General features: G+C 42.7%; 1 protein-coding gene across 5 annotated transcripts in view; it reads left to right on the top strand.

Annotated features, from left to right (window-relative positions):
• Nucleotides 1-19,197, top strand: part of LOC146810317 (ATP-binding cassette sub-family A member 10-like) — a 1,555,322-nt gene that overhangs the window by 935,305 nt on the left and 600,820 nt on the right. For all 5 annotated transcript variants that reach the window (XM_085617313.1, XM_085617310.1, XM_085617311.1 and 2 more), the window contains one exon: nt 1,602-1,803. In XM_085617313.1, the coding sequence (XP_085473439.1) occupies nt 1,602-1,803 (202 nt within the window). The remainder of the gene's footprint in view (nt 1-1,601; nt 1,804-19,197) is intronic.

Here is a 19,197-nt window from a genome sequence, read left to right as displayed (position 1 = left end):
TTTTTAAGACTTAACTGAGACTGATGTTGAGCAGCTTCCAATCAACTTCCAGGCCTTCCTGGACACAGACTTCAGACTTTGCCTGCTCAGAACTTTCCCGCCTTTATCAATGACCATCCGGAACTCTGCTCTTCAGCTGACCACCATCGTCGAGCCTACTCCCCTTCAGAACTAGATGGTAGCTTGCCCAGCTGCCGACTCATCAACAACTACTTTTTCTCCATGAAAGTCAGAAGGTGAACTTTGACCCGGGTCTAAGCTGCTCACTGTATCCACCTTGCAATCCATCACAGTCAGCCTTAACTTTTGATTTTAAACTGGTCTAACGCAACCAGATACCCACGGTTGTAACTTTGAGCTTATTGGCCCTATTTTTAATTCAGACTTTAAAAATTATTTCCTCCGATTCTAAATATTTGATTTTTTTATTTTGATGTAATTTTATTTATTTAAATATTCTTTTAAATTGGTTTGGTATTTTACTTGTGTCGTGTTTTCACCTAATTATTTGAGTGTTGCATAAACACTTTGGGGCAGATTTATGTTCCCTGGCGCATCCCTGCAAATCAGCATGGATGCGCCAGGGAAGATGCGTCACACAAGTTTGCCCTTGCGCCACCGCAGATGCGCCGCATTTACAAAGCAGTGCATCGTGGCGCAAGGACAAGCAGATACGTGACGCATCTGCCGGCGTAAGGTTGGCACAGTGCTGAAGTTGCGTCGCAAGCGCGACGCAACTCCAGCACTGTTCCAACCTACCCTACCCCTAACATGGTGCGTCAAGCCTTACGCCTACTTCAAGCAGGTGCAGGGTTTTGACGCATCAGCGTTGGGAAAGTGACTCAGTGAAATCTTATAGATTTCACTGCGTCACTTTTCAGAGGCGTTCCTGCGACGGAACGCCTCCCCTGAGTAGAAACACCCACATGAAACCTGACACAGGTTTCATGTGGCTCAGGGCTTTACACCGTGACGCATCTCCATAGATGCGTCACGATGTAAATGGGGCGCAACATGGCGCAGGGTTTACGCCGCCGCTGCGTCACAAAAGTGACGCAACGGCGGCGTAAATGGGGCGCAAGTCCCTCATAAATCTGCCCCTTTATACATTGCCTCTACGTTAAGCCAAGCTACCAGTGTGTTAAGCATAGGCTTATTTAAAATAAATGCTCCAACTTCATACATGCCTAATCAGATAATTGCATACTCGGAGACACTCTTACATGCTGCAGGGTAGGTGCACCACCACCATTTGTTCCTTGTCCAACTAATGCAGCAGCATAGAGATATGCTCCGACAAGATAGACAGAAGCCTATTCCCAGCCCTTTGGTGTGTCCATACCAAAAATTGGCAAGCAACTAATCAGCCATTTTTGTGTGGCCATATAATTTGCTTCCTAGCCATAGATTTTGCCTTGCCATCACTGCATGTCTCATCTCTGTTTGGGATTCTGGTGCTTTTATCTTATTGAAGCAAAATTCGTGCAGTCTTAGCAGACACTCTAATTTAGTTGTTTTAGCCTGATAAAAAAGAACATGTACTTTAGTTTTCCAAAGAAATATGTGATGTCTTCTTAAGGACCTTCTTTCTTATGTTACAGATTATGGGGTCTTCAGTCAGGAGCAGATGGAAGAGGAAAAAGATGACGGTGTTCCTGATGAAATGGAGCAAACTCTACTCTCACTTTCCGAAACAGGCAAGGCCACAGTCAGCGGCCTAGCTCTATGGAGGCAACAAGTGTTGGCCATCGCAAGAGTTCGTGTCCTTAAGTTAAAAAATGAAAGTAAAGCACTGAGATCCATGTAAGTAGTATCCCTATAAAGTGACGGGGTTGATAATGAGCTTGTGCAAAAAACAATAAAAGGACCAATTGCACTTATCGTAGAGCATAATTCCTATGTGGATTTTTGTGCTGCACTAATATTAATGGTCAGGTATGCCACACCCAGTTCTGGAGACAGTTTACTTGATTTTTCTGGCCAAGAAATCTAGCTAGCAAAATCTCTTTGAAAAGGGGCTGCATTGCTGGACAAGTTTCCTATCTCCACCAAATCCTCATGCAAGGCACAAGGGAAAGCATATAATGCTTCCCCTTTCCAGGCAACATTCTCTACTGTGATGCCCACCAGCTGCTCGCCTCCCCACAAAGAGGTCCTGCCAACACATGGTAAATATCTACATTAAACTCATGAGAATCAGAAATATATGCAGAATAGCATCTGGGATCTAATTTGTAATTGAAGGAATTCTGGGCAGAGATTATGGGGAACAATTTCGTACTCCTGCAGTTGCCCTAAAGAATGTTGCCAAACTCGTGATCTGGGTCATAATGTTCTACCTTGCTTGATTTTGTTCAGAACAATCACTGATGCTCTTTATTTAGGAAAACGTCTATTTATTCATAAATTAGAGTCATATTTATGTAATTATCATGCATCGCAGCAAGTCATCTTGCAGTGTTGCGCGATAGGGAAATGGCAGGAATGAGCCGTACTTGACAATATGCGGTGCATTCCTGTCATTTCCCAACTCTGGTGCAAGGTTGCCTTTGTTGCAAGTAGGATTGTTTTTGTGCTGGAAGTGGTCCCTTCCTGCAAAAAAACAATCCCCTGAGGCATTTTCCTCTTATGTGTGCTGCAGAATGCTCAACTGGGAATGCGTAGCAGTTTTGGCCCATTTCCAGGTCTACCAATTATGGTAAATCTGGGAATGCATCAAAGTCCATAGGTGTTATGTAATGAAACGCAATGATTTACGCTGCATTGCTTTGCTCCAGATTTATCAAGCCACTCCAGACCACACAAGGTCACCTTGCGTGGCTTGATAAATTGCACTTAGTAGTTGTGTCATGCTTACAATCCGTTCTGTGGTGCAAGTGCAATGCAACTACATGATAAATATTGCACAAAGTATAGTGCATTGCAATGCAATGGGGTATCCTAGTCAACCTCAGGACCTGGGCAGCGTTTAGTACAATAAACAAATGGTCCAGTTGAGTAGAACAATAGCACACAAATAATGCTTTAAACAACAGAGACATTTCTTTTAAGAAAAGGAAAAGAAATGTAAACGAAAAACACAACCAACGATAGAATTATATCAAATGCATATATTAATATTATGGCTTAAATATATGAGTGTATCTATATACACTGTACTGTAGGTTGCTACAGTCCTGCAAAAGTGGAAAAAGTGCTTGTGCAATGTTACATGTGACAGTATAGTGACTGTAAAACTTAAATAGAAGATAATAACTTGCAGTGCTTCAGCCACCTGCATGTTGCCTGTCAAGGATGATAAATTTCTGAATTCCCATATATCCAGGGCAACCGGAAAGTTGTCTTAAATGCCCAAATGGGATTATGTCTTAGTACAGGCAAATATTTAGAGCATGGATGTTTTGACCCAAGATAACGAGGTTACTGGGAGCCATCTGGATGGGTCTTCATCAGGACGTTAGGGTGGGCCAACCCATGTAGTGATATATTGGAATATTCAAAAAGGCCAAAACTGGTGTGTTGTCTAAAATTATTGTGCTCATGGCCATGTAAAACTCACCTAGAGTTGCGTGAAACATCCATAAGTTTATTGCTATTGAGTTAGGTAGATGGCAACATGGCTCATCTACAGGCTTGAAAAATCAATGCAATTCTGAATATACAAAGCACGGAAAGACAATTAGATTGAGCATATACGGTGTGACCAATACATAGGAGTAAGTGAATACTAGGATTCCCCTCCCCTCCACAAAAGTCTCTGTGCTAAATGACTAATAATCATAATGTAAACACAAAAGAAGGGCCAGGGGAGATTTAGAGACCGGCGGGTGTTCACTCCCAGTTAATATAAATTTCACTCAAAGAAACACCCTAGTCGAAAGAAAAATTAGAAACCTAACAGTGCAAAAAGTTTTCCTCTTATAGCATGAAATCTCACACCCACCAGAGGTGGAATGCTTCATCATTGGGATTCTCCTCACACTGTGACAGCAGATCACGGTGCGGGCTACAACTCCTTTTCTAATCAGGAGAAGCTCTTCGGATGTTTTAATATAAGGTATAAAACACTATGGAGACATGCAGAGTGGTGACGCTAGCAGAGCATGCAAAATGTGCACAAAAATGTGGTGATAATGATTAAAACTGACTTCAGAGCAGGCGTACAACTTTATTCTTGCATGCCTGTGTCAGGATTATAAAGAGGGAAGAGACACAGCAGCAGTCAACTGACCCTGCTTACGTGTGTCATTGGTCAACATTTTTCTGCCAAAAGACCCTCTTTAGCGGTATATCCGCATTCATCAGGACCTTAGGAAGATTCACTTCTGCTCAAACGTGCATATAAAGGAACAAATACAGAACCGAAATTGGTGTTCCCCAATGATTCAACAGCGGATCCACTAGCTAACGACCTGTAAGGAGATATAAGAAAAATTGGTTACTGCAAGAGTGTTAGAAACACTTAACAATATAGTACCACTAATAGCCCAATCAATGGAACAATTTTTCCACCACGGAAGTGTATGTATACCATAAACACAGTTGTAGCGTACATACAACCCACACAAGCTTACTGGCAGACGTGGCATGAAAGTAAAGCAACGGGCAATTTATTTTGCCGGTTTGAAATTGAAGTAACACGATGAGGGGTTAGTGAAGCTGCCATCAATCTTGTCAATAAAAGTTAAAATAGTGATAAACAGTGAAGCTGCGAAATGCAGGCAAAGCAATAACTCATACAGTGATTTTAGCGAGTCGCAAGTATAGCATGATTCGTGTATGAGCCGCTTATCTCAGGAGGATGTCTCTATGACGTCCATCCACTGACACGTTTGAGGATGGTGGTGTCGGCTGCAATGGGGTTATGCGAGGGTGGGGTAGAGTGCCATGAGAACACGTATAAGCGGCGTAACGGCACTAAATGCTGATGGGAGATCTAGTGTGCAGTGGAATGTGGATGGTGCTTAAGGATAAGGCATAATGTTCCAGCATATCTCAGTTTGGCATTTACTGCAGAATTACAGCGGCTGATTGATGATAAAAAGAGGCCTTAATACAGATCATTAACAGAACATGATGGCAAGTAGAGTAGTGCATTAATATTCTCAGAGGGTGCATGCCCCCATTTGAATATCTTGTATCATGCTGAAAAGTTGCTTGGACCGTGGCTGGATGGTCAAGAGAAAAAGAGTGAACCTTGATACATCACTGATAAGGCTTAGGAGTGTGACAGGTAGCCCTCAAGGATGTTGAAGAGCCCAATCAATAGAGGTAGTCAAAGGGGCCAACAATCATGTTGTGTGAAAGTATGTAACATAATGGTACAGGAGGGAGAAGAAGCTAAAGCTAGCATGTTAAGGTATAGATGTCCACGGTATCTCATCATTAAGGCCATTCACATGACGGTTCGTGATCCATGAGCACAGTATTGTCCAACTTCCTCAGCCTAGCTGTTTCCTACTGTTACATAATCATCACCACTGTGGTGAGCAGAACACTTCTTCTGGCAGGCAGCTGTAGTGCTTCAAGCAATCGCATAACATGATGCCCATTTCGAATAGGAGATTCACATGAAGTCATAAATCCCGTTCGGATTCTGGAAGTGAAACTCAGCCACCTTTTAAGTTTATCAACCTTCACCCTGACCCAGGTGCCATTTGTAAAAACCTTGTCACTCTTCTTTACTTTCACATGGTGGCGTTCTGATAATCGTCAACTTTCTCGTGGTGTAGTCCACACAACATAGCCCAGACCTGGCCAACCAGGCTGGGACTATCGCAGTACATGGCACCCTTCCCTTGAGAAGTCAGAAAGGATTTTCGCCCATTACAGTATGCGGAGTGACCCAATAGTTCTATAGCATCTTCTTCACCTGTCTTCTCCAGCAGAAGTTGCTAGCCAGAGCCAATTGAATGCTTTCCCCCAAAACTCGGTTGAAATGCTCAATTAAGCCATTTCCCCAGGGATGATACACAGGGGTCTTGCAGTGCCCGATTCCCCAATTTTCGAGGAACTCACTGAATTATTCAGATACGAATTGCCATTATCTGTCATAATTACTTCTGGACAACCAGCTCGACGAAAAAATTCTTCACTAAATGCTATGATATTATTAGCTTTCACTTCCTTTACAAATCCCACTTCAGGCCATTTAGAAAAATAGTCCATCATCTATGGCATACTTCTCACTGACACCCAAACCCTTAAACGGTCAACAAATATGTATGACTACCCTTTGCCAAGGCCACATGGGTAGGGTTACTGGATTAATTCTAGACTCATGCACCACGTGTGATTTATCACTACATTCACATGGAATACAATTCCACACTTGGTGTTTGTCCATCCCAGGCCGCCAAAAATCTACCCAGGCCCTCCATTTCATGGCAGACATCCCTCCATGGCCCTCATGTAGCAAATTCATCACTCTCCCCCAGAGACCCTCCGGTACAACCAAACGCACATCTCTTCTCACAATGCCCCTATCAACAGATATCCCCCTCCCACATTCTTATAGGGCTCCAACTCCACATGGTCCTTCCAACCCCATAAATTGGGTAACGCCATAATAAGCCTTGTCAGGACAGAATCCTCTGACACAGCTTTCATCCACTCATCCTGCTTAATGGCTCCCCAAAATCAAATATTTTGGCCATCATCCATTCATCCTCCTCAATCTCCTCCTCACAGGTTAACCCCTATCTGGACAGACAATCTGCGTTAATGTTTTTAGTTCCAGAGACATACTTTTTTTTTTTTACAACCAATAATACATTATATACATTTAACAAGCAAAATAAGATCAACAGCCACACACAATTTCCTGAATCCAGGGTGAGAGAAAAAAAAACATACCTATACAAAAATCATAATTATAGACTATACACTTTGAAACATAAACTAAGCCCTAGTATGCCCCAAATGGTCAATTATAGGGTCCCATATCTCCATACCTAGTGTTGGTTTATGCCGCCCCTTGAGAGCAAACACGCTATACTCTAGGTTACAGATAGAATAGAATAGGCACAGATCCCCTGAAATTTATTGCTGATCTTTTCACTGAAGCTTTCCCAGAAATGACACAGTGGACTTGGGATATGGTGGTGCAACGAGCGCATCGGTTTCCCTTCCAACTGAACATTCATTCTGGCTCTAGCCATGCTACTCCTCAACCTAGAGCAATTTTGATCTGTCTTTCTGACTTTTTGTCTAGGCAAGCGTTATATGATCTGGCAAGGCCCGACAGAAAAAGAAAAGGAGAAGGATTTGAGTTTTTTGTGCGACCAGATTACTGTCACACAACTGTGGAAAAAAGGTGGCAATTGCGACAGTTAATTGATCCTTTCCAGAACCAAAATGCTCAAGTGTTTCTCCTCAATCCCACCAAACCTAAAGTTATATATAAAGACAAAACCCAGTTTTTTACTTCTGAAGTTAAGGCTAGGGAATTTCTACAAGGCATTAAACCATAGGAAGTTGGTTGATGTGTGACAGGAACTTGCGGATTTATTATTGCATGCTGAGGACGGCTTTGTATAAAATAGCGGGTACTTTATTGTGGGGTGGTATTCATTTTGGGCAGTGCTGGACGAATTTGGGTGGGGACGAGAAGGGGGGCGATTGACGATGTTACGAGGCTTCCCATCGTTCTAGACCTCGGGTCTTCAGCCTCTATGTGTGGGGTGCTAGGGGATGCTTCTGCCAGCAGAGAAAGCGCAGGGGTGCGGCTGGGGGGTGGTCCTGGGGATGGAGGGGCTGCTGTACAGTCACGGGGGTGAAAATAAAAAATAAGCCAATAAATGAGTTACAGTCAATATGTGTAAATATGGTGTGGTCAGGGTGGAGAGCTTTTTTCAAAATTGTCTTAAGATGAGAGAATGACAGATAGATTGTCTATTTGTTCTTTTAATGTGCGTGGCCTCAATGACAGAGATAAGAGACAAAGAGTAGCCCAGGAAATGAGAAAGATGTCTCCGGATGTGGTCTGCCTACAAGAGACACACATACCGTGGGGTAAACGTAAGTCTATCGCCGAGTTAGGGTATAAGTTTTGGTTTGTACGTCACAAGGAACTACAATAAGAGGTGTGGCTATCCTTGCCAGGCCGAATATTGTATCCTGTGGTAGGATTCTGGCTGACAAAAGTGGGCGGTGGGCAATAGTCAAATGTTCATCTGGTAATAGAAAATTCACAATATGTTCCGTATATGGATCGAACTTCGATGAGTCTCAGGTATTGGAATATTTAAGCTTAGAACTGGTCTCCTGGGCATCTCCCCTTATACTGTGCGGGGATTTTAATATTCAATTAGAGGAGGTTGCACAATGTCCCGCAGGTAATAAATATGTTGATCAGAAACCCAAAATTCACAAAGTCTTACAGCAACATTTGTATGAACATGGTTTAGTGGATGTGTGGCCAAGGCTAAAATATCCTGGGCCCGATTCACAGAACTAACTTAAGACAAAATTCTAAACTTACTACCATTTTGGTATTCACAGAAGGCACTTATTCATTTTGGTATTCACAGAAGGCACTTACTCATTTCGGTATTCACAGAGGTTAGGAGTCCTAACTTTAGGACTCCTAAATGCCTTCTGTGAATACCAAAAGTCTTAAAATTAGGATTTTTCTCAGTTTAGGAGTAGTAAAGTTAGAACTCCTAACTTTAGGACTCCTAAATGCCTCCTGTGAATAACGAAAGTCTTAAAATTAGGATTTTTCTCAGTTTATTAGTAGTAAAGTTAGGACTCCTAACTTTAGGACTCCTAAATGCCTTCTGTGAATATCGAAAGTCGTAAAGTTAGGATTTTTCTCAGTTTAGGAGTAGTAAAGTTAGGGGTCCTAACTTTACTACTCCTAAACTGAGAAAAATCCTAATTTTAAGACTTTCGGTATTCACAGAAGGCATTTAGGAGTCCGAAAGTTAGGACTCCTAACTTCTGTGAATACCGAAATGAGTAAGTGCCTTCTGTGAATACCAAAATGAGTAAGTGTCTTCTGTGAATACCAAAATGGTAGTAAGTTTAGGATTTTGTCTTAAGTTAGTTCTGTGAATCGGGCCCCCTGATCTGGGGTTCACACACTATTCTTGTCCGCATCAAAAACTAGATTAGATCATTTTTTTGTAACGAAAAATTATTTAGCGGAGGCACAGATACAAATTTACCCAGGGGTCACTTCAGATCACAACCCACTATCAAAAAAACTTGTAATGCCTGGCTTGGTTTGGAGTCATGGGACTTTCTCATTTGATAGAAAGTTACTTCTTAATGATCAAGTTATTTCTCATATTCAACAATGGCTAATCCAATTTTTGTCTATTAACCATACTCATCGCATGGTTTGGGATGCTTTAAAGGCGGGGCTTCGGGGTGAAATTTTAAGTTTTGGACTCCATGTTCAAAAACAGCAGAGACAGGTAACGCAGGAATTATACGTAGATCTTCAGAATGCAGAGTATGCTCTTATAGAAGCCATGCAGGCAAACCTTGACATTACCCAGGTGCAAACGAAGGCAGATTGCTGCAAGGCTAGGATTAATGCTCCTTGGGCCAAAGAAAACGCCTATCACTGAGAGTTGGTTAACCGATATGGCAATCTGATACCAACTTTTAACGAAACTGCCAAAACTGCACCATGTGCAACTCCTTACCACAACAGCAGCATATTCAGTGCATGGTGTGCCTGTCACCACGAACGACAGGCCAATGCAGCAGGTGAAGTCGACGCATGCCCTCTTCTCAGAGGTGTGCCTCTCACCAAGAAGGACAAGCCGATTCACCAGCAACAACTGGTGATGTTGCTTCCCACCCACCCACCTATCAGCAAAGGACTGTGTGTTGAATCGTGACACTGCCTCAATCAACAGATTCCATGGCGAGGCATGTGCACAATGAGGACACACATTGAGACAAGCAGAAGCTTGGTATGAGCTGTGCAGAGTGGTGCGCCGAACAAAGAGATGAGCCACACTGTGACGTGGGATGCACTGTGAAGTGGGTTAAGATAGTAATTGCACGCGATTACTTGGCCGCTGCTGATCACGTACTGTGCAGCATGAGACTCGATTATGCCTCCAAGCTTGCTCTCCGTAACTGTTGAATGCTGGCTCGCGCAATGCCTGCTGTGATGCTGATATAATTAATTCTAGGGCGTGTAGAAATGCCGGTGAAAACAAATTGCCAGCGTTACTCACTGCGAGTGTACTCATAGCTCACTGTGTTTAGCAGCAAGCAGTCCATATTCATGAATCTCGTTTTCCGGGGGCCTCAAGGTTAGTTTCAGAGTTCCGCAAGAAGTCGTTGTTGGTCGTATAATTCCGCTTGTCGCCACTTTTAAGGAGACCACGACTTCGTTGAGTGAATAAGTAGCTTCTTTATTGGAGGGGTAAAGGGCCCCTGGTTGAACACGTCCACAGCAACTGATTTTCCAGCTTCCTCGAATCTGATAACCTCGGATTCTGGAAGTGGAACCTAGCTGCTGTTTTCTGAGCATACATAGTGAAGACATAACAGTGAGCAGAACACTTGTTCTGGCAGCCAGCTGTAGTGCTTCAAGCTATAGCATAACACGATGCCCAGGAATAGGAGATCCACATGATGTCATTAATGCCCTTTGGGGCCATAACTGTCCGAAGTCATGAACGACAAAAAAAGCCATACTTACTAGTAGTAAATATAGTCACTCTCAGCTGTTCAGAAACACAGCAAGCTCTAGTAAGAACTATCAGTTCAGCCACTTGTACAGGAAACACCCCTCAAAGCCAGGAGGATTTGACTACTCCTGCAGACTGCATAGGCAGCTCTCAGGTTTGCTTCGCTTGTTCTCAGAAAACACCCGTCTACAAACAGTATGTTATTAGACTCCACAGTGGCTCATCTTGTATATCTGGTCTTGGCTTGGTGCATAGTTCAGTGACATTGAGACAATCATGCTCAAGCTCCCCCTCATTATCAGTTTTGTCCTCAGGGGGAGGCATTAGAGAGGCAGGATTCAAAGTAGCACACTGTTTAAGGGTGACATTGTCACCCACAAGAATAATCTGCCCATATTTGGCTAAGCGACTGTTATTTAGGAGCTGTGTGAGGGTATGCCTTAACAAGATTTCAAATGAATGGGGCACAAGAACAGTTTGGGAATGCCCCATCACAATACTTTCACACCGTTCATTATTGACACTAACGGCTACCATGGCTTTAAGGCACCCAGGCAGCACTGCAGCTACAGGATCATGGGTATCATAGACGTAAGACGTAGGTGGTCTCTCATTTCTCTGCATTTCTGTAAGTACTGAGAGTGCACAGCGCTCCATCTCACTGCACAAAAAAGTAAACACCTTATTATAATCAGGTATTCTTAGTGTTGGGGCATGACAGAGACTTTCTCACAGCTCTAGGAAGGCAATCAAGCAGTCGCTATCCCATAGTATTGGATCAGGCACATCCTTGTGTGTCAGCCTCTGTAAAGTCTTGGCCACTAAGGAGAAGTTGGGTATTGTTTGAAGTGGTACTTTCTGGTTGGCCAATGTGGTGCCCTAGCCAGACACAACTAACCACTTTCTAAAGGGCTAGGTTATTACACTCACTGTATAACCTACGCTCACCCTTGGTCAGCTCGGCACTGAGCAGTCAGGCCACATGCACAGATGCAATGTGTAAAGCACAGGCACAACACTCTCACATAATAAAAACACTGAGTGCCATAAAAGAGACTTCACACTTGGTGTATGTAAATAAAGTTTGTATTCAACACACACATTAATTAACACAACATGAACATCATGTAGTTCTGGGCATAAATCACATTTGGAAATATTACTAGCAGTACTAGACCTAACCGTGTTAAAATTACATCAATAGTATGCACACTTACCCCCAGCAACCTTATGCGGTGTGAAACATTTTCAGAACTAGGCCCACCATGGCAATTAGTACAATTCAATATCACACAGTTAGAGGGTGCACCCCTTATCACACCGATACTGGAAATATGTATACACAGATAATTACAACACTTTTAAGCAGCACTGTGGGCTAAGGCTACACGGGTAAAAACCAATGTCAAATGCAGTATTATTTGGCAAGGAATCAATATGTAAAGCAACTAACCCTGGGCGTAGTTCGCGAAGTAGCACTTCGCGAAGCTACGCAAAGTGCAGTTCGCACTACGCGAGCGTAGCACTTCGCGAACTGCGTAGAACCTTGTTCGCACTGTGCCAGGTGTCGTTTTCAATGATTGCACAGTGCGGACAAGCAACCAGCACTGTGCAATCATTGAAAATGGCATCTTGCACGGTGCGAGCTGTAGTTTTCTGCTGCTCGAGTAGATTTTTACTCGAGCGGCAGCTTTCTCAATGCGAACTGGTAGTTTCTCATCGCAAGCGGTCGCGAGCATACGCGACCACTCGCAGTGAGAAACCTGACCTCCTCGCGTTGGGAATCTCGCCGGGAGGTTTATTTTCCATGCTCGCGATCGCCAACTTGATGTTGCTGATCGCGAACAAGGAAAAAGTCTCGCCGGGATGTCATTTTGCTTGCTCGCAGTCGCCAATTTGACGTTGAGGACTGCGAGCAAGCAAGAAATGACCGCAGCACTACGCAACACTACGCTACGCGTGCTCCCACTGTGCTACGTGCAGTTCGCGTAGTGCGAAGTAGCGCGAACTTCGCAAACTACGCGAGCGTAGCGTAGTGCTTTGCCCAGGCTTAAAAGCAACACCCCTGTATGGTGTAATTAATAACATGCAGTCATCATGTAGTGACTCCCACACAATCAACGGATATCAAGCAGGGCCGTATGGAGTGCACTCACACACAGCACCGTTATGCAGAGCAAGTGATATCCAGCAGGTCAGTTGATAATACACATGCACACACCATGGCCCAAGCCCTCCTCCACCGACGCCCACTGATACAATGCCGATTGGGGCCAGAGTCACACTTAGCCAGGATCCAAGGAAAGGAGGTGGGGGTAGTTAGCAGGGCTAATTAGGCGTCAGTATACAAATGGGGGTTTGGCCACCACTTGGGAAGTTTACCACGGTATGCAGAGCAGAAGCGGGCTGAGGGCGATAGACGTTAGTCGTTCAATCAACGGGTTCCCCATTTGGTCCTCCACCATTAGCCCATTACTGCAAAGCACAGGGAAGTCATGCACTTTCCTGAGCTGCTTCCGATCACTTTCAGAAGCATTCCTTATATCAGTAACTTAATCTCGCCACCCAAGCCTCATCCAGGCAGTACTACTTGGCAACACGAGGTCATCAGATCAGGTCATCAGGTCATCAGGTCGGCTGTTGATCCACAACACTGAGGGCACAAAGGGAACTATTGATGAATGTGGGGTGAAGCAGGGGAGCCTCAAGGAAGAAGGAAGCACCCTGTCAGGCAAACATCAATCAAAGTAGCACCCAGGCAATACAGGCACAACGGAACACAAATCCGATCCTCCACACCTCCCTGGAAATGAGACACAATGTCTTGTGCACGTTGATACGAGTTGCACCAGACAGTTCCTGTCACATGCAATGAGGAGTCGCAAACTCAGTACCTTCCTGGAAATGAGGCACAACATCTGGTGAACGTTGATCCGAGTCACACCAGACAGTTCCAGTCACACACAGCAAAGAGTTGCAAATTCCGTAACTCCCTGGAAATGAGACACAATTACTGGTGCGCATTGATACGGATCACACCAGACAATACCAGCCACACACAATGAAGAGTTGCAAATTCAGTACCTCCCCGAAAATTAGGCACCACATCTGGTGCAACTGAATTCGGGTAACACAAAACAATTCCAGTCACACAAACAAGCTCATGTTTAGCAGTGCAGCACGAAGTAGAATGAGGCATTACTATAGGTACGCCCTCCCTCGAAGGGTTGCAACCTGTGAATTGGACTTAAGACCACAAAAAGAGAATGAGCAAGAACCAGGAGGAAAAAGTAAGAAGTTTAGGGAGACACTACATCAAGAGTATCAGGTCTAACAGTTATCCACTGCTGACGGTAGCCCACCACTCCCAAAAACATCCTGACTTCTCTCTGGGTGTTCAGTGGATTCATTTTAAGAATCGCTGAGATTTTTTCTTGTGACATCTTCCGAGGTTCTTTCTCTATGTGATGTGCGAGATACAGAATTCCCTTCTGACAATACTGTAACATACTTGGGGACACCTAATGTCCATTCTCAGCCAAGTGGTTCAGTATTTTGATGGTCTCTCGTTTACAAACTTCTTGAGTATCAGTCTCTACTAACAGGTCGTCTATGTACTGAACTAGGACAGAGTTACTGGGCATGTTCAGAGCCTCAAGATTCTTTTTGAGGATCTTGTTGAAGACTGAGGGGTCTCTCTGTAAACCCTTGTGGGACCATGTCAAAACACCGTTCTGGTACAGAAAAGCGAAGAGGTATTGGCTGTCCTCATGCAAGGGAGAAGAGGAAAACTGATGATAGTGAACCACTCAGCCTCATATGGAATTTGAAACAAAATCACAGCTAGATTTGGGTGCAACGGTACAACAGGGAATAACTATGCTATTAATTCTTCTCAGGTCCTGCACTATGTGGTATCTACTGCTAGGCCTCTGCAAGCTCATAATGGTGAATTACATGGATTCCTCATAATGTCCTTTAAGATAACTTGCTGTATCACTGACTCAGTTACAGCAGTAATTCCAGCAATAGTTTCAGGGGCCAGATTTTACCGTGGAGATCTTGGAAACTCAATATTGGGTTTTATTTTTGTGCGAACAGGCTCAACTCCTTTCATGAGACCAATGTCTTTTCCTGAAAAGTCCCAGACTTCAGGCTTCATTGTGTCCCTAAGGTCCGTTGGTAAATCCCCAGATGTTATGATGGGATACAACCTAACCTCTGGCCCTTGACTCATCAACTTAAAACCAAAATTTTCATTAAGGGTCAAGAATTCCACTTCTTTTGGGGTACAATAGATAGTGCAATTCAATTTGATCTCTCCTAGTAATCTCACAGGACTCGAATCACACATCACAAACTGGTGATTCTTCTCAAATGACCCTATTTTAACTAGGGCTGGGCGGTGAACTCCTCTCTGCCAGCGGAGTTTGTGGAGTTTTTTCAACTCTGCACCCCAGTGGGAGAAGGGAGTTTGGCAAAAACTTTGATTCTGCTGCTCACCACTACTTTTCACACTTCTAAAAAAAAAGTGAGCTTCTAAAGAGCATTGAGCACATGGCAGTTTGTGACACATATTAATAAAACACAAAAAAACCTGCAAATGGGCGTGGTCTCTAAAACACATCGATGCACCTAAAGCAGAGAGCGTTTTTTGTGTACAGTGACAGTCAAAACCATCCAACATGCACAGCACCCATTGATGTTACAGCTTTGAGCACACATGCTGCACAGGAGGACGGAGGGGGGCACCTTCCTCATTGATGACATGCAGAGATCTTTATCTGCAGAGCACATGTAGGACAACAAGCAAGGATGCAATCCGGTAGACATAGCAACTCCGGCCTGCCCTTATTTCTCTGCCCAGTGGATCGATCAACATCTGCTCGATGGGAGAGGTATTCCCGTATGGTTTTGTTTTGGGTATTGCTCTTGACCTTGTGCCATAGCAGAAAGAACGATGTTGGGCTCTTCATTTATGTACACATTTTAAATGTCTGTTTTTAAAACACACTCTCCCTGTGAACCCACGGTCCACTTAGTTGAAAAATGATTTCACGAAGTAATCCAAAATTGTCTTTAGATAAAAACATTTTTTCCGATTTTTGATTCTTCTAAATTCTTTGAAAATAGCTGTTAGAACCTTGGTTCAGTCCCTTTGCAAAAACTGCTTAAAGTTTAAAAATTATTTTTAGTAAGTTAGGACTCTAGAAAGTATTTAGCATTTTTTGTCACTTTTCTAAAATAGTCCCAATTCAGTTTAATTCATGACTGATGCACCAGGTACTTTCCAGGAGCTCAACCTTGGGCTGTATAAGAACCTTATGTTAGACAGACTTAAGTCCCTGTGCAAAGCATGGAACCTTTCCATTGGATCGCGACCCACAAAAGCCCACCTGCAAACATTGCCTACAGAAAATGCTAGAGCCACGGGTGAGGATAACAACCTCCCTGCAGAAGAGGAGGCAGATGAAGAGCAAGTAGTGGATGAGGTTCACTCTGATTAGCTGACTGGGATGAATCCTCACACCGTATCCACTCGGCAGGTCTCAGACCCCCTCCCTTCTCCTCCTGTCCTGGACTTAGCTGCAGTCTAGTTGGGGCAGAAGGGTTCACCAAGGGCACATAGCACCGGCAGAGTAGATTGGAGGGCCACTGCAAGCTTCAATATGCTCATTGTTGCAGAATCTTATTGCACATCACAGGTCCTCTCATCAAGTCTGACTATACAGCCCTCTTGCCAAAGGCACACTCTTCACACCTTGCCCCTTTGCATGGCATAATTATATTTTTGTAGCTCATGGACACTGTGCCCTTCATCCCTAAATGGTAGCCTGCAAGATCATTTTTTCTCTTGTAGCCTGTCAATCAGATTACTCAGCCTTGCGGTTCCAACTTTAGAACTGTGGAACAAAATGAAATGGCAGTCGAAAAGGTTCCCTCATCCAATCAGATTATCTACACTTTTTTATATCTCCAATTCCTGCGCAATCAAAACAGCCAAGCTATACAGTAGTGTTAATCCTTTAGATCCTACTCAGAAATTTTTAAAAATGTTTATACCAGAAAAGCTATTGAATAGATTCACATTAAACCAATAAAAGCATGTTGGTGTACATTGGTTCAGCAGTTTGGGCTGTAAACCTTCCTATAAAAAAGATGGGCAAACATCTTTTCTACTTCCCTCCCATGGTTTTCCCCTTCAAAGAACAGTATGAAAAATGTCATGCTGAACCTTAGTTGACATCATGAAGTGACTGCCAAGCCTTGTGTAAATGGGTCTATGGGTCAAAAGTTATAGGCAAATCAAACATGTATTGTAAAATCCAGTTGGTCTGGCATTGGCTGCCAGCCTTTACACAATTCTTGTTATGTCATGGCTTTTGTAAAACATTATTGTTTGTTTATATGTCAGGGCCTCATCAATCAAAAACAAAAATGATTTGCTACAGGCAAAAAAGATTTTTGTCCAAAGAAAACCACACATTACCATAGTACCCCCTGACACTGAAGGGAACTATTTTGTGTGCAGATTAGTTCCTTGTAAAAGAGCAGCAAGCTGTAACCCATAGTAAAGTCAGCCAATGACTGAAGTGGACCGATGCTTTCCCCCTTAATGAGTGCTGGAGTGGGTGGAAGAAAATGTGAATGACACCAGCCATAGCCTAATGGATGAAGTCTAACTGAAGGCCCTACATGTAACTATGTTATACACAAACGTTTAGTAAAATCAAAAGCTCTTGGCTAACTCAGACCTAAAAACATCAGTCATTCTGGCATTGGCTGCAAGCCGCTTACTTATGAGAAAGAAAATAAGTAAGGAAGTAAAAGAAGAAAGAAAGAAAGAAAGAAAAAAAGAAAAAAGAAAGAAAGAAAGAAAGAAGGGAAGAAGGAAAGGCAGGAAAAATGACAGAATAAAAGAGAATGGTAAGAAAGAAAGACATTGAAAGTAAAAAGGAATACAAAAGAATGAAAAGGACAGAAAGAAAGAGAGAGAGGGACCAAAGAGAGGGAAAGAAAGAATGGAGGAAAGAGATGGAAGGAAAGAAGGACAAAGAAAGAAAATATAGGATACAGAGGGAAAAAGAAGGAAAGAGATAAAAAAAGCAAGAAAGAGAAAGCGAGAAAGAAAGAGACAGACGAAAGAGAAGGAAAGAGAAAGAATGAAAGCAAAGAAAAGGAAGAGGAGGAAAGACATAGAAATAAAGTTGGAAAGAAAAGAAGGGAAGAATGAAAGAAAGTGAGAAAGAAAAGAAAAAAGAAAGATGGAAAGAGAAGGAAAGAAGCAATGAGATGTAAAGAAAGACAGAGAGAAACAGAAAGAAAGAGAAGGAAAGAAGAGAGGAAAGAGAAGGAACAAATAAAAGAAGGAAAGATAATAAAAGAGGGACGGAAGGAGGTAAAGAAAAATTTAAAGAAAGAAAGAAGGAAAAAGAAAGAAATGAAAGAAGGGAAGAAGGAAAGAAAGACAGAACGAAAAGGAACAAAAGAAAGAAGAAATAAGAAGGAAAGAAAAGGAACGAAAGAGAAGAAAGAAAAAGAACAAGAGAAGGTGAAGGAGGAATTAAAATAAGAAAGACAGGTAGAAAGAAAGAGAGAGAAGGGGAAGGGAAAAAAATGGGAAAAGGATAGGGAAAGTAAGAAACAATGAAAGAAAGAAAGAAAGAAAGAAAGTGAAAAGGAAAGAAAAAAGAAAGGAAAGACATAAAATAGGGAAAAAGAAGGAAAAAGGCAGGAAGGAGGTAAAGAAAAAAGGAAAGACAGAGGAGGAACGAAATAAGGAAAGAGAAAATGAAAAAATAGAAATGAGAAGGAAAAGAAAAGAGAAGGAATGAAAAGGTAAAGAATGAAAGAAAGACAATGAAGGAAGCCAAGGGAGCGTGAGACAGATGGAAAGGGACTAAAAGAAGGAAGGAAGGAAAAAAAGGAAGAAAGAGAAACAAAGGAAAGAAAGGAAAGAGGGAAGGAAAGAGAGAAAGAAAAATGGCAGAAAGAGAAGGAAAGAAAAAGAAGGAAAGATGGAAGGAAGGAGGGAAAGAAAGAAACATTTTGAAAGAAAGAGAGACAGAAATAAAGAAAGCGAAGGAAAGAAAGGAAGAGAAGGAAAGCAGGAAAAATGGGGAGAGATACAAAGAAAGAGGGAAAGATAGAAGAAAGCCAGAGATAGAGAGAAAGCAGAGTAATGAAAGATGATAGGAATAAAAGAAAGATAAAAGAAGGATGGATGGAGAAAAGGAAAGGAAAGTAAGAAAGAAAGATGGTAAAAAAAGAAAGAAGGAAGGAAGGAAAGAACACAGGAAACAGAAAGGGAAAGAAAGAAGGAAGAAAAGAAAGAAAAAAAGAAGGAAAGGAGGGAGAAGGAAAAAAGGGAGAAAGAGAATTAAAGAAGTTAGGAAAGAAAGAAGGAAACAAACAAAGAAGGAAAGAAAGAAAGAAAAAGATAGAGCGAGAAGTAAAGACAAAGAAAGATTCAAAAAGGAAAGAAACAAATAAACAAAGACGGAAACAAGGTAAGAAAGAAGGAGAAGGAAAGAGAAAG

The sequence above is a fragment of the Triturus cristatus genome, chromosome 7 (genome assembly GCF_964204655.1).
Source record: "Triturus cristatus chromosome 7, aTriCri1.1, whole genome shotgun sequence".
Lineage (NCBI taxonomy): Eukaryota > Metazoa > Chordata > Amphibia > Caudata > Salamandridae > Triturus > Triturus cristatus.
Note: the sequence above shows the minus strand (reverse complement) of the source record. Positions and strands in the feature narration are given on the sequence as shown.